At 40.2% G+C, this 14,235-nt stretch overlaps 1 protein-coding gene across 8 annotated transcripts in view; it reads right to left on the bottom strand.

Annotated features, from left to right (window-relative positions):
- ppfia1 (PTPRF interacting protein alpha 1) overlaps positions 1-14,235 on the bottom strand; it is a 60,704-nt gene that overhangs the window by 22,807 nt on the left and 23,662 nt on the right. For all 8 annotated transcript variants that reach the window (XM_077563428.1, XM_077563432.1, XM_077563434.1 and 5 more), the window contains exons 7-11: positions 4,920-5,153; positions 4,049-4,195; positions 3,463-3,597; positions 458-541; positions 244-375 (exon numbers count right to left, since the gene is read on the bottom strand). In XM_077563428.1, the coding sequence (XP_077419554.1) occupies positions 244-375; positions 458-541; positions 3,463-3,597; positions 4,049-4,195; positions 4,920-5,153 (732 nt within the window). The remainder of the gene's footprint in view (positions 1-243; positions 376-457; positions 542-3,462; positions 3,598-4,048; positions 4,196-4,919; positions 5,154-14,235) is intronic.

The raw sequence follows: 14,235 nt of genomic DNA, 5'->3' as shown, positions 1-14,235 counted from the left end.
TGGTTACGATCACTGCCTGCCACCGTGGTTCAAGAACATCCACCCCTAACATTCCCTGGACACATGGCTGTGGTGTCCTTACGACACTGATAGTACGATCTGCTCCCCGGGCACTTAAGTAGCCCCCTTTTCCAATATGTGTTTGCTGTGTCCACTAATGTAGTGGATCAAAAGCACAGGTAAACTTTTGTGTATGTGTGTATGACTAAGTGACTATTCACAACATAAATGGATGACCACTACCTTGTCCTCCAGAGCAGACATCCTCTCTTTAAGGTGAAGCTGGAGTCTCTCATTGGACTCAGAAAGGAGCTTGTCTACTGTCTCAGAGAGACGCTTGTTGTGTTCCTCATTCATCTTTTCTCTTTGCCTTGCCTGAAAGAGAATTAAAAAGTTCAAATGTTGCTCAATTCAACTGGGCTACAGTACTAGTATATTTTAGAGACCCCTTTCTTACCCTGAGCAGTTCCTGGTTCTTCTCCTCCAACTGGACCTCATGCTGCCTCAATCTCTCTTCCACGTTACCATGGCGTTCCTCTGCCTAAGCAATACACAAGAAAAAAATACATGTATTCTTCTTAGTACTTTACTTAGTCAGTGGCTTTCCAAATTAAATTCTCTCCAAAGTAACCTCTCTACAGCTAGGCTTGATTCATCCTTAACAAAGGAGAAGTCCTTCAAAAGGATTAAGCCATCTAACTTTACTTGAATAGTCAAAGATTTTTGCATGCAGGATGTTTCTACACAAACAACAGCTACCAGCAGTGACGACGCAAAGGTTCGGAACAAGGCAAAGTTGACTAAAACACCAAAAGCAGATCTATCAATTCATCACGGATTAAGACAACAGACATCTATCTGTGTCTAAATAATATGCATTGGCACTATCAAAGCATCTGCAGCGACAATTGTTTTCAAATATTGTTTTGTGTGACATGCTGTTTGGCATTCCAGTTGGAAAGGTCTTCTCAGGTCTATACGCAAACCAACTGACACTTCCCGTTTGTGTTAGCCGGGGTTGCGTGTTTGAGGAGAAGAGTGGTGATACCAGCCACAGTACTCAAGTACATAAAATAGAGCTCTACAGACAAGGGTAAATTAGGGCTAGAACTTGGGCTAAATCAGAACGGTTTTAAATCTAGTCTGTTACCTCACCTAACCAAGCACTTCTTTGCAACAGAATACAATGCCTTTTGATCGTTCTTTTAAATTTTTGGATTTACAGTAATATGGTTGTACAGTGCCGTGAAAAAAGTATTTGCCCTCTTCTCAAATTCAATTATATTTTTGGCCAAATCTTCCTTCCAGAATTGCTTTAATTCAGTAGCCCTGGGGGGTTTTCGATCATGAATGGCCTTTTAATGGTCATGCCACAGCATTTCAATTAAATTTTAGCCTGGGCGTCGACTTGAACCTCTTCAAAACCGTCATTTTTGGTGTTCTTTAAGCCATTCAGAAGCTGATTTGCTGGTGTCTTTTCGATTGTTGACCTGCTGCAGTGGGCTTCAGCTTAAGGTCACAAACTGATGGCCGAATATTCTCCCTCATGATTTTCTGGTAAAAAGCCGAATTTGTGGTTCCATCAATCAAAGTAAGTCATCCAAAGTGACGGCTCGTATAATGTTTTTTATAGCCGAATGTAACAAGACACACACCTTCTAAAAAAGTTAAACTTGTCTTGTCAGTCCATGGTGATAGTGGTTTGCTGGAGAATTTTTTTGGGATCCATGGAATTTTGTAGTATCTTTTTAAGATCTTTTAGATGACTTTATTTTGTTGGACATGCTCTATTTAAGTGAATTTTTTTTTGATTGAAGAGGTCTGGAGGTTATCAAGCTTGGGTGTGGTCCATGAAAATTAACTAAGCTTTCCAAAAAATGTGATAAGCTGCAGTCATTTCATGATGATTTAACAATGTGGACAAATTACTTTTTCAAAACGGGGCCTTTGAATATTGTTTTTTCCTGAATAAATAAATCAGCATTTAAAAACTAAACTTTCTCTTTACTTGGATTATCTTTGTCCGATATTAACGACTGCCTGATGATCTGTGGATACACTGCAAAAAAAGTAAAACATTTTAAAAAGGCAAATATTTTCATAACACTGTATTCCTACGAATGAGGTATGCATGGCTATATATATTGGCCTGGTTAAATTCAGTAGCAGAACAAAATTTATTTTGATGGATCCAGAAAAGAGCTGAAAGGTTTGGCCCTTTTGGAAAAAAATTATCTACCTTTTGACTCTTAGAGCCCTTAAAGCCACACGGAACACACTAAGGGTATAAGAAGGAAGGGATGAAGGCAAAGGCATGAAGACCATAAAAGTCAAATGTTGGCACATAAAAGTCAAATGTAGCAGCAAGTGTAAAATGCATGTGACCTAGCTTAAGCACAACTTGATGAAATAGTTGACAATTCAACATAGAACAATGACAATATTTCGATCATTGCATTGTGGAGTTTAAAATGTTAATATTAAAGCTTTTTCTATCTCATGCATGCTCCACCACTGCCCAGATGAGTACAAACCGCCCTGACTTCTTAACTGTGACTGCACCTATCACCTTCTATCTTCCCTTCAGTGTGGAGTGTTCGCCCTTGGGAGTGGGGAGAGGTAGAAGGGTGACGTCATGCTCGTCCCCGCGGATATTTAGTGTTAGCGTACGACACAATTGGGATGGAAATTGGGGGAAAAAAACACAAACAAACAAAACAAGAGGCCGGCTTCGAGCACAGCCCAAACTCCCCAAATATTTGTTTGAGCGCAGTAAGTGCATGTACTCGCATGCGCACCATGCGCAAGCTTGACACAGAGGCTGCAGTTACGCTTTAGGCCAGACGTGGCAGTCAAGAATAAAAAAGTGACATAAACTTCGCAAAGCACCTTTAAACACCTATATGACAGACAGAGCACTGAAATGGAAAAACAATCTTTGTTAGGGATACATACATGGAATACATAGTAAATATAACATTTCATATTATTATAAAATAATGTAGCACTATTTGTGTGCGTGTGTGTGCGTGAGCACTATTTGTGTGCGTGTTGGGGTGGGGTGGGGTGCAGTGGCGGGGGGGGCATACCTTAGTTGAATGGGAATAATATTGCATCAAAGGGAAATATTGTGAGCCAAAGCAAATAAACTATGGTGCAAACTGCCTGTGCAGTTCCACAGATACTGTCCAGGACACGGGTTGTAACTATAAATGGACATAAAATAGTCAACCATCCTCAAACCAGTCTCCAATATTTATACCACAAAACAATGGTTGCCCCTCCACATTTCACACAAATTTCCTACTTTAAACTCGTATCTTTGTGGGCCAAAAATAAAATAAAAAGCCTTTGAAAATGGTAAAAGCCCAGTTCAGCACAAGAACAGCTCTGCAAACAATTAAGTCCTTATATATATATATCAAAAGTGACAAATTCCAAGTAACGGGCAGATGCCAATACCTTAGTGAGGGCAGCTACTCTTTGTGCTAGCTCAGCCTCCACCTCTGGCAGAGTTTCAGCTTTGCGGATAGTTTGCTGCAGCTTCTGCTCAGCTAGTTCCAGTTTCTCTTGAAGCTGACGGTTTCGGTCTTCAGTCTATGTAAAAATGAGAAAGTCACAACAAAAGTGTCAATGGTAAATCCAGGTCAGTAGCTTCACATTCTAACCATGAAATAAAAATAAATAAAACCAAACCACTGTAATAAATGAGACAGAATTAGGTTTTCTTTACAGTGTCTACTACCCTATGCATTGAGAGTACAACGGTAAATCCATTAGCAGATTTGAAAAAGCAGCAAAGAACTGCAGACAATCTGTTGGAATACAACTTCAATCAAAAACTCCCAATTGCTTTTTACTTGATCCTTTAAATGTTTTGTATGTGCACCGCCCAACAGAACACCTTCAATTTCCGAAAACTTGCCAGCTATGCTTCCACCAAAGTTATGGGTTTGAAAGTGATGTATTAGCATAGCACGCACAATTTGTAAAGAGCTGTGTAAAGTTAAAATGCTGCAGCATACATCAAGATAGTTGGCTAACTTACTTGTCTAAAGAGGGACTCCTTGTTAGCTACTTCATTCTCCAGCTTGTCATTCAGGTCATGGACGGATGTAGCCTCCCGCTGAGCTGCCAGGTAGCGCTTCTCCAGAGTGGTGATCCTTTCTTCCATATCCTCCTTCTGAGCCATAGACTATACATACAAGCACAAATACATGCATCACTGCCAGGATTTTTAACCACCTGATCTCTCTGTCATTTGCAGTTGACTTAATGACAAAACCATGAAACTTGATCTTAGTTAGTGCTGTCACTAATGACTCTTTTTACAAATCGATCATCCCATCGATTATTCCATCAACTAATTGAGTAATACCCCCCCATTTTTTTTGTTAATCCAGTATCTTCCACATAAATTGAATTGAGGGGATACGGTAACAATCGGCGGGGTGGCGCTTCTTTGTTTTTATGTGCATGTGTAGCACTTTTTCGGAGGTGAATGTTTTTGATGCTGTGGAGGTCTTCGATTATTGTAACGCGTGGTGGCGCCAAGCCCATTGTTTTTCTTTCGGCTTAATAAAGTGAATCCGTGGACTGACAATCCTTTTGTTGCTCTCCCGTTTTTTTGCTGACCCACTGCGCCATCCATGGCCGATTGGCCCGTGCCCTAATAATAGTTCAGTATTAACCAACTACATAGGCTACTGTACTGCAGAATATATTCTCTACCTGGGAATGTGTTTGATTAAAAAAATATCACCACCCAAAAACATATTTCTATAAACTCAGTCGGCAAAGGTTATGACGTCCTGTACCTCCTCCTTGAAAGTTAACGAACATTTTGTTGGCATCGGGCCGAAACCTCCTATGTCACAGTATGTTCCGTATGTACAGCTTGACTACAACATTGTGCTTACTTCTCTGAGGTCTCTCTGTAATCGTGTATTCATGTCTTCAGACTTGATGAGGTCTTTTCTGGCTGTGTCCAGATCTTCCTCCTGCTCACTGATTCGGGATGCCATTGCAGCCATGCGCTCCTTCATCTGGCCCAGATCAGCGGTCTGACGGTCGACCACATCCTGGAGTTCCCCAACTTTGCCGAAACCAGAACCCGACTCCTCCTCCTGACTGACTGATCCATCAGATGACCGCTGTGGATTAATAAATAAAACAATAGTACCGGTACACAAGTATATTTCAAAACTAGAGATGCAACTTTGGACAAATATCAAAAACAAATTATTTTATTAACCACTACCAACTGTAAATGTGACCAGCTCCGTCAAAAGGGTCCTCATGATTAAAAAAAATTAAGATATATATTGTACGTACCTCAAAAACCAACAATTTTAATGTTGCTAGGTTGAAATCCCTCGTTTTGAGAAAAATGCTTTTAAAGTTTTGGTCCATACATCTTTCACAAATGTCCATAGCAACCAGTACGTTAGGAATAAGATATTGAACCCAAACCTTCAGCAACAGTTGAAAGACCCCCCCCTGGAAAGGTAATTCCAATAGCAGGTAAGGACATCCTCTGAGATGTTAACCCATTAAAAGTTAAGGAAGTTTGACCTCTCAGCAGATGAAATCAGCCTCAACTTTGACGATCAATCACATTAAGCTTACAATTCATCTTCTGAGGCATCATCAGCCAAAGTTTGGTTCTTGTATTGCTGTTTCTTGTGGTATTTTAATTTTTAAATGAGATCATTACCGCAGTGGGAAATTTGATTTAATGATTTTGTCAATTAAAAGATTATTTGTCATTTGGTGTGGCCTGTGACAAGAACATTTATTAATAAATTCAATCTATGTCTCAAATACATTTGCTCACATAAAGAAAATTAAAATGTTTTAATGGATTAACAGTTTATTTACAAAGGAAAACATAAGGAATACAACAAGTCACTCAAAATATGCGCTTTGTGCATTATGCGGTGAGGAGACTCGCTTTGGAAGGACCATCTCGATTATCTTTTTGTTTTCAAGTTTCATATTTCGCAGCGCATATTTGATTTTAATTTTATCCCACTTAATAGAGCATTAAGTGAAAAGCTGTGGTGGTATTCTGCAACTCAGGCAGAAAAATCTTTGTGGCGGATCGATGTGGCGAGACATCTTTCATAGACAACTCATAGACAAATATATTATTAGTCTACATTATAACATAGAAGACATTTCACAAATTTTACACTAATCCCAACTCGCTGTCACCCTGCTCTGGTGGGAGCTTGGTTGCTCGCATGAGTGTTTCACCCTCGTCAGTGTGCATGAATACATTAAATTAAATTAATAGTAGAAATACACTCGTTAAAGAAAGAGAACCCGGAAATGAAAATGATCTCTGTTTGGATTACAAACCTTGGCCACAGTGACCGATGAAATTATTCACTTCTGCTTTAAGGTAGGATGCCATTGTGATGTGCGTTTTCTGTTCAATATCATGCTGCAGGGTCACATAATGGTGTATTTATACAAATAATTGGTGAAGTGACATTAGAAGTGAGAAACTTTGGGTTATTTTGAGGCAGGTTTCTGAGACGCGTTGCTAGCTAAAGTTGGCTAAAAACACGTTGGCTAAAGATGCACTTAAATACTTTATTATAATTCATTATTTTCACACAGTTTTATTATGGGACTGCTTTGCGAAGCAAGCAGGCACATATTGTTATTCTACCTAGGACAGTGGTTTATTTTTCTTGTCGTTATTATTATGGGACTGCTTTGCGAAGCAAGCAGGCACATATTGTTATTCTACCTAGGACAGTGGTTTATTTTTCTTGTCGTTATTATTATGGGACTGCTTTGCGAAGCAAGCAGGCACATATTGTTATTCTACCTAGGACAGTGGTTTATTTTTGTTGTTAATATTATTATGGGACTGCTTGCGGAGCAGCAGCTGCGCGGGAATTTTTCTAGTTATGGGACTGCTTGCGGAGCAGCAGCTGTGCTGCTGCTCCGCGCGGAGCAAGCAGCCGCGAAGCAAGCAGGCACATATTGTTATTCTACCTAGGACAGTGGTTTATTTTTGTTGTTAATATTATTATGGGACTGCTTTGCGAAGCAAGCAGGCACATATTGTTATTCTACCTAGGACAGTGGTTTATTTTTCTTGTTGTTATTATTATATATTATTCCACGATTTTTCCGCTAAAATGCGGCCCGTACCGTACATCGCACCGGCACAAATGAGGTATCAAACGATGCGGCTCGATCTGACTCGCTGCGCTATTATTTTTCTAAGAATTCCCAGTTACCTTGGCGACGCTATTCCCAAAAAACTCCCAAATTAACTCCCCATTGGGAATGAATGGGAAAAAATCACACTTCAAGCACCTTTTTCCAAGACACGCTGCGCGCGCATACGTTATCCGACCGATACGAATTTTAGCTCATTTTGTAGGAATTTGTCCCATCTTTAGCTCAGTGTCGAAATCTTTTTTAAGGAATGAAAGCCCCCCCCCCTGTTCGGGTTCAAAGACAGTGGCTGAATTAGCTTTCTCACACACTCTGTTGGCTAATTAGCCATCCAGTGCCGGGAACCAAATAATGTATTAGAAAAAATTTCACTTCAACTCGTCACCACTGCTACAATCTTTTGTCACTAGACGTCAAATTCTCACATTTTGTAGTCACGAGTGTCTTCTTTCAGACAAACTAACTTTTATTTGGTTAAGGTGTCATTTAGTACCTTTATTTTCCCTTTAAGCGAGTAGAAGTTGGACTCTCTCGCCTATCTCTCCCATGTTAATTTGGGCGACTTCTTCCTCTTCATTTCGAATAAATCATAAGTTTTCAACCTGCTCTCATTTGGTCATTTTTCATCCGATTAAAAAAATGAGAACATGCTCGTGTTCCCCAAACCCTTGCCGTTCTAACGAGCCCTTTCTTGAATCTGTATCTTCAACCGTTAAGTCGCGAGAGGCTTTTGTTGAAGGGGTGCTTCTCTCATTCTATCTCAATGCAATGTGGGTGCGTGACGTCACTTCAACTCGTCACCATGGCAACGATCTTTTGTCACTAGACGTCAAATTCTCACATTTTGTAGTCACGAGTGTCTTCTTTCAGACAAACTAACTTTTATTTGACTAAGGTGTCATTTAGTACCTTTATTTTCACCTTAAGCAAGAGAAGTCGGACTAATTCGCCTGTCTTGTACATGTTAATTTCAGGCGCCTTCCTCTCTCCATTTCTGATAAATCATAAGTTTTCAACCTGCTCTCATTTGGTCATTTTTTATCCGATTAAGAAAATGAGAACATGCTCGTGTTCCCCAAACCCTTGCCGTTCTAACGAGCCATTTCTTGAATCTGTATCTTCAACCGTTAAGTCGTGAGAGGCTTTTGTACAAGGGGTGCTTCTCTCATGCGATCTCAATGGAATGTGGGGCGCGTGACGTCTCCAAGTCAAAAATGTATGTGCTCTTAAAGTGACAGTGACATATTTTTAGATTATGGTTAACTTCCACATTTCTTGACCGATTCCAGTCATTTAAATTTTAAAATGTTCAGCTCATTTACATTTTTTAAAATACTTTTTCAGGGACAGTGAGATACTTTTAGTTGATGTTGATTATGGTTAACTTCCACATTTCTTGAGCGATTCCAGTGGTTTAAATTTTAAACTGTTCAGCTCATTACCAAAGAGTCAGCAGTCCCATTCAAAATTTCCGCGGGAATTTTTCTAGTTATTATATATTATTCCAGCGATTTTTCCGCTAAAATGCGGCCCGTACCGTACATCGCACCGGCACAAATGAGGTATCAAACGATGCGGCTCGATCTGACTCGCTGCGCTATTATTTTTCTAAGAATTCCCAGTTACCTTGGCGACGCTATTCCCAAAAAACTCCCAAATTAACTCCCCATTGGGAATGAATGGGGAAAAATCACACTTCAAGCACCTTTTTCCAAGACACGCTGCGCGCGCATACGTTATCCGACCGATACGAATTTTAGCTCATTTTGTAGGAATTTTTCCCATCTTTAGCTCAGTGTCGAAATCTTTTTTAAGGAATGTAAGCTCTCCCCTCTGTGCGGGTTCAAAGACAGTGAGCAAACAGCAGACAAATAGCCTTCTCCCATTGTTGTGTATTGCAAGTGCCAGAGTGGAGCAATTAACTTTAGAGTGGCGGGAACAAATAAATGTACTTCCAAAAGTTTCACTTCAACTCATCACCATGGCCACAATCTTTGCTCACTAGACATCAAATTCTCACATTTTGTAGTCACGAGTGTCTTCTTTCAGGCAAACTAACTTTTATTTGGCTAAGGTGTCATTTAGTACCTTTATTTTCACTTTATGCGAGGACAAGTCGGATGAACTCGCCTATCTCTTCCATGTTAAATTCAGGCGCCTTTCGCTCTTCATTTCTGATAAATCATAAGTTTTCAACCTGCTCTCATTTGGTCATTTTTCATCCGATTAAAAAAATGAGAACATGCTCGTGTTCCCCAAACCCTTGCCGTTCTAACGAGCCATTTCTTGAATCTGTATCTTCAACCGTTAAGTCGCGAGAGGCTTTTGTTGAAGGGGTGCTTCTCTCATTCAATCTCAATGCAATGTGGGTGCGTGACGTCACTTCAACTCGTCACCATGGCAACAATCTTTTGTCACTAGACGTCAAATTCTCACATTTTGTAGTCACGAGTGTCTTCTTTCAGACAAACTAACTTTTATTTGGCTAAGGTGTCATTTAGTACCTTTATTTTCACCTTAAGCAAGAGAAGTCGGACTAATTCGCCTGTCTTGTACATGTTAATTTCAGGCGCCTTCCTCTCTCCATTTCTGATAAATCATAAGTTTTCAACCTGCTCTCATTTGGTCATTTTTTATCCGATTAAGAAAATGAGAACATGCTCGTGTTCCCCAAACCCTTGCCGTTCTAACGAGCCATTACTTGAATCTGTATCTTCAACAGTTAAGTCGTGAGAGGCTTTTGTTGAAGGGGTGCTTCTCTCATGCGATCTCAATGGAATGTGGGGCGCGTGACGGCTCCAAGTCAAATGTGCGTGCGTGAATGTGCATGTTTCTTAAAGAGACAGTAAGATACTTTTAGTTGATGTTGATTATAGTTAACTTCCACATTTCTTGAGCGATTCCAGTGGTTTAAATTTTAAACTGTTCAGCTCATTTACATTTTTTTATGGACAGTAAGATACTTTTAGTTGATGTTGATTATGGTTAACTTCCACATTTCTTGAGCGATTCCAGTGGTTTAAATTTTAAACTGTTCAGCTCATTACCAAAGAGTCAGCAGTCCCATTCAAAATTTCCGCGGGAATTTTTCTAGTTATGGGACTGCTTTGCGAAGCAAGCAGGCACATATTGTTATTCTACCTAGGACAGTGGTTTATTTTTCTTGTCGTTATTATTATTATATATTATTCCACGATTTTTCCGCTAAAATGCGGCCCGTACCGTACATCGCACCGGCACAAATGAGGTATCAAACGATGCGGCTCGATCTGACTCGCTGCGCTATTATTTTTCTAAGAATTCCCAGTTACCATGGCGACGCTATTCCCAAAAAACTCCCAAATTAACTCCCCATTGGGAATGAATGGGAAAAAAATCACACTTCAAGCACCTTTTTCCAAGACACGCTGCGCGCGCATACGTTATCCGACCGATACGAATTTTAGCTCATTTTGTAGGAATTTTTCCCATCTTTAGCTCAGTGTCGAAATCTTTTTTAAGGAATGAAAGCCCCCCCCCCTGTTCGGGTTCAAAGACAGTGGCTGAATTAGCTTTCTCACACACTCTGTTGGCTAATTAGCCATCCAGTGCCGGGAACCAAATAATGTATTAGAAAAAATTTCACTTCAACTCGTCACCACTGCCACAATCTTTTGTCACTAGACGTCAAATTCTCACATTTTGTAGTCACGAGTGTCTTCTTTCAGACAAACTAACTTTTATTTGGTTAAGGTGTCATTTAGTACCTTTATTTTCCCTTTAAGCGAGTAGAAGTTGGACTCTCTCGCCTATCTCTCCCATGATAATTTGGGCGACTTCTTCCTCTTCATTTCGAATAAATCATAAGTTTTCAACCTGCTCTCATTTGGTCATTTTTCATCCGATTAAGAAAATGAGAACATGCTCGTGTTCCCCAAACCCTTGCCGTTCTAACGAGCCATTTCTTGAATCTGTATCTTCAACCGTTAAGTCGTGAGAGGCTCTTCTTTGAGGTGTGCGTCTCTCATTCAATCTCAATGCAATGTGGGTGCGTGACGTCACTTCAACTCGTCACCATGGCAACAATCTTTTGTCACTAGACGTCAAATTCTCACATTTTGTAGTCACGAGTGTCTTCTTTCAGACAAACTAACTTTTATTTGGCTAAGGTGTCATTTAGTACCTTTATTTTCACCTTAAGCAAGAGAAGTCGGACTAATTCGCCTGTCTTTTACATGTTAATTTCAGGCGCCTTGCTCTCTCCATTTCTGATAAATCATAAGTTTTCAATCTGCTCTCATTTGGTCATTTTTTATCCGTTTAAGAAAATGAGAACATGCTCGTGTTCCTCAAACCCTTGCCGTTCTAACGAGTCATTTCTTGAATCTGTATCTTCAACCGTTAAGTCGTGAGAGGTTTTTGTTGAAGGGGTGCTTCTCTCATGCAATCTCAATGGAATGTGGGGCGCGTGACGGCTCCAAGTCAAAAATGGATGTGCGCTCTTAAAGTGACAGTGACATATTTTTAGATTATGGTTAATTTACACATTTCTTGACCGATTCCAGTCATTTAAATTTTAAACTGTTCAGCTCATTTACATTTTTTTAAATACATTTTCAGGGACAGTGAGATACTTTTAGTTGATGTTGTTTATGGTTAACTTCCACATTTCTTGACCGATTCCAGTGGTTTAAATTTTAAACTGTTCAGCTCATTACCAAAGAGTCAGCAGTCCCATTCAAAATTTCCGCGGGAATTTTTCTAGTTCTTATATGATCTTCCACCGATTTTTCCGCTAAAATGCGGCCCGTACCGTACATCGCACCGGCACAAATGAGGTATCAAACGATGCGGCTCGATCTGACTCGCTGCGCTATTATTTTTCTAAGAATTCCCAGTTACCATGGCGACGCTATTCCCAAAAAACTCCCAAATTAACTCCTCATTGGGAATGAATGGGAAAAGGGAAGAGAAGATCACACATCAAGCACCTTTTTCCAAGACACGCTGCGCGCGCATACGTTATCCGACCGATACGAATTTTAGCTCATTTTGTAGGAATTTTTCCCATCTTTAGCTCAGTGTCGAAATCTTTTTTAAGGAATGAAAGCTCCCCCCCCTGTGCGGGTTCAAAGACAGTGACTGAATTAGCTTTCTCACACACTGTTGGCTAATTAGCCATCCAGTGCCGGGAACCAAATAATGTATTTGAAAAAATTTCACTTCAACTCGTCACCATGGCCACAATCTTTTGTCACTAGACGTCAAATTCTCACATTTTGTAGTCACGAGTGTCTTCTTTCAGACAAACTAACTTTCATTTGGCTAAGGTGTCATTTACTACCTTTATTTTCCCTTTAAGCTCGGACAAGTCGGACCAACTCGCCTATCTCTGCCATGTTAATTTCAGGCGCCTTCCTCTCTCCATTTCTGATAAATCCTAAGTTTTCAACCTGCTCTCATTTGGTCATTTTTTATCCGATTAAGAAAATGAGAACATGCTCGTGTTCCCCAAACCCTTGCCGTTCTAACGAGCCATTTCTTGAATCTGTATCTTCAACCGTTAAGTCGTGAGAGGCTTTTGTTCAAGGGGTGCTTCTCACATGCAATCTCAATGGAATGTGGGGCGCGTGACGTCTCCAAGTCAAATGTGCGTGCGTGAATGTGCATGTTTCTTAAAGGGATAGTAAGATACTTTTAGTTGATGTTGGTTATAGTAAACTTCCACATTTCTTGACCGATTTCAGTGGTTTAAATTTTAAACTGTTCAGCTCATTTACATTTTTTTATGGACAGTAAGATACTTTTAGTTGATGTTGATTATGGTTAACTTCCACATTTCTTGAGCGATTCCAGTGGTTTAAATTTTAAACTGTTCAGCTCATTACCAAAGAGTCAGCAGTCCCATTCAAAATTTCCGCGGGAATTTTTCTAGTTCTTTTTATTTTTTAATCTTCCACCGATTTTTCCGCAAAAATGCGACCCGTACCGTAGATCGCACCGGGACAAATGAGGTATCAAACGATGCGGCTCGATCTGACTCGGTGCGGCATTACTTTTGTAGGAATTCCGACTTACCATGGCGACGCAATTCCCACACAAGTCCCCCAAAAAATCCCATAGGAATGAATGGGAAAAGGAAACACAAAATCACACATCAAGCACCTTTTTCCAAGACACGCTGCGCGCGCATACGTTATCCGACCGATACGAATTTTAGCTCATTTTGTAGGAATTTTTCCCATCTTTAGCACAGTGTCTAAATCTTTTTTAAGAAATGAAAGCTCTCCCCCCTGTGCGGGTTCAAAGACAGTGAGGGAAATAGCCTTCTTACATTGGTGTCTATTGCAAGTGCCAAGAGTGGAGCAATTAGGCTTTGAGTGCCGGGAACTAAATACAGACGCTCCCCTACTTACGAACATTCGAGTTGCGAACAACGGTACCTACGAACATTTCTGCGCGTACAGTATGTCGAAAAATGTTTGGAAAGAAGTGCTGTAAGTTAGATTTTGTATTGCGCGTAGTGCTTCTTTCCGCCGCTAATACCGACGATTGGCGCTGTGAGAGCTCATTGGAGGCTGAGCAACGTGGCGAGGAGGAGGAGGAAGAAACGCCGGTCCCCATGAAGCAGGAAATAACTTTTGAAGCCGATTCCAGCGACGACGAAGAATCTCTCATGATATAAAATCCTCCTCTTCCTCCTCCTCCATCATCTCTTTAAGCATCGAGTACATCTTCCAAGAGTAAGTTAAACTTCATTTTATTTATCTTATTACGTACATGTACATACTGTGTGTGTGTGTCTCACGCTCTCTCTCTAACATACGTAGTACAGTACAGTACTGTACGTATTCTCTCCATTTTATTAATTTTTTTTCAGTACAAACCAATGCAGGTTACTTGTACAAGCCTTAAACATACTTATATAAACCTTCAATATACTTATATAGGCTTTAAACATAAATTATAATACAAAATATAGCACTGAAGCAACTTACGAACAAATTCACCTTACGAACGATCGTCTGGAACGTAACTCGTTCGTAAGGTGGGGAG

This window comes from Vanacampus margaritifer, chromosome 4 (genome assembly GCF_051991255.1).
Source record: "Vanacampus margaritifer isolate UIUO_Vmar chromosome 4, RoL_Vmar_1.0, whole genome shotgun sequence".
In the NCBI taxonomy this organism is placed as follows: domain Eukaryota; kingdom Metazoa; phylum Chordata; class Actinopteri; order Syngnathiformes; family Syngnathidae; genus Vanacampus; species Vanacampus margaritifer.
The sequence above is the reverse complement of the archived record's forward strand: the minus strand, read 5'-3'. Positions and strand labels throughout refer to the sequence as shown.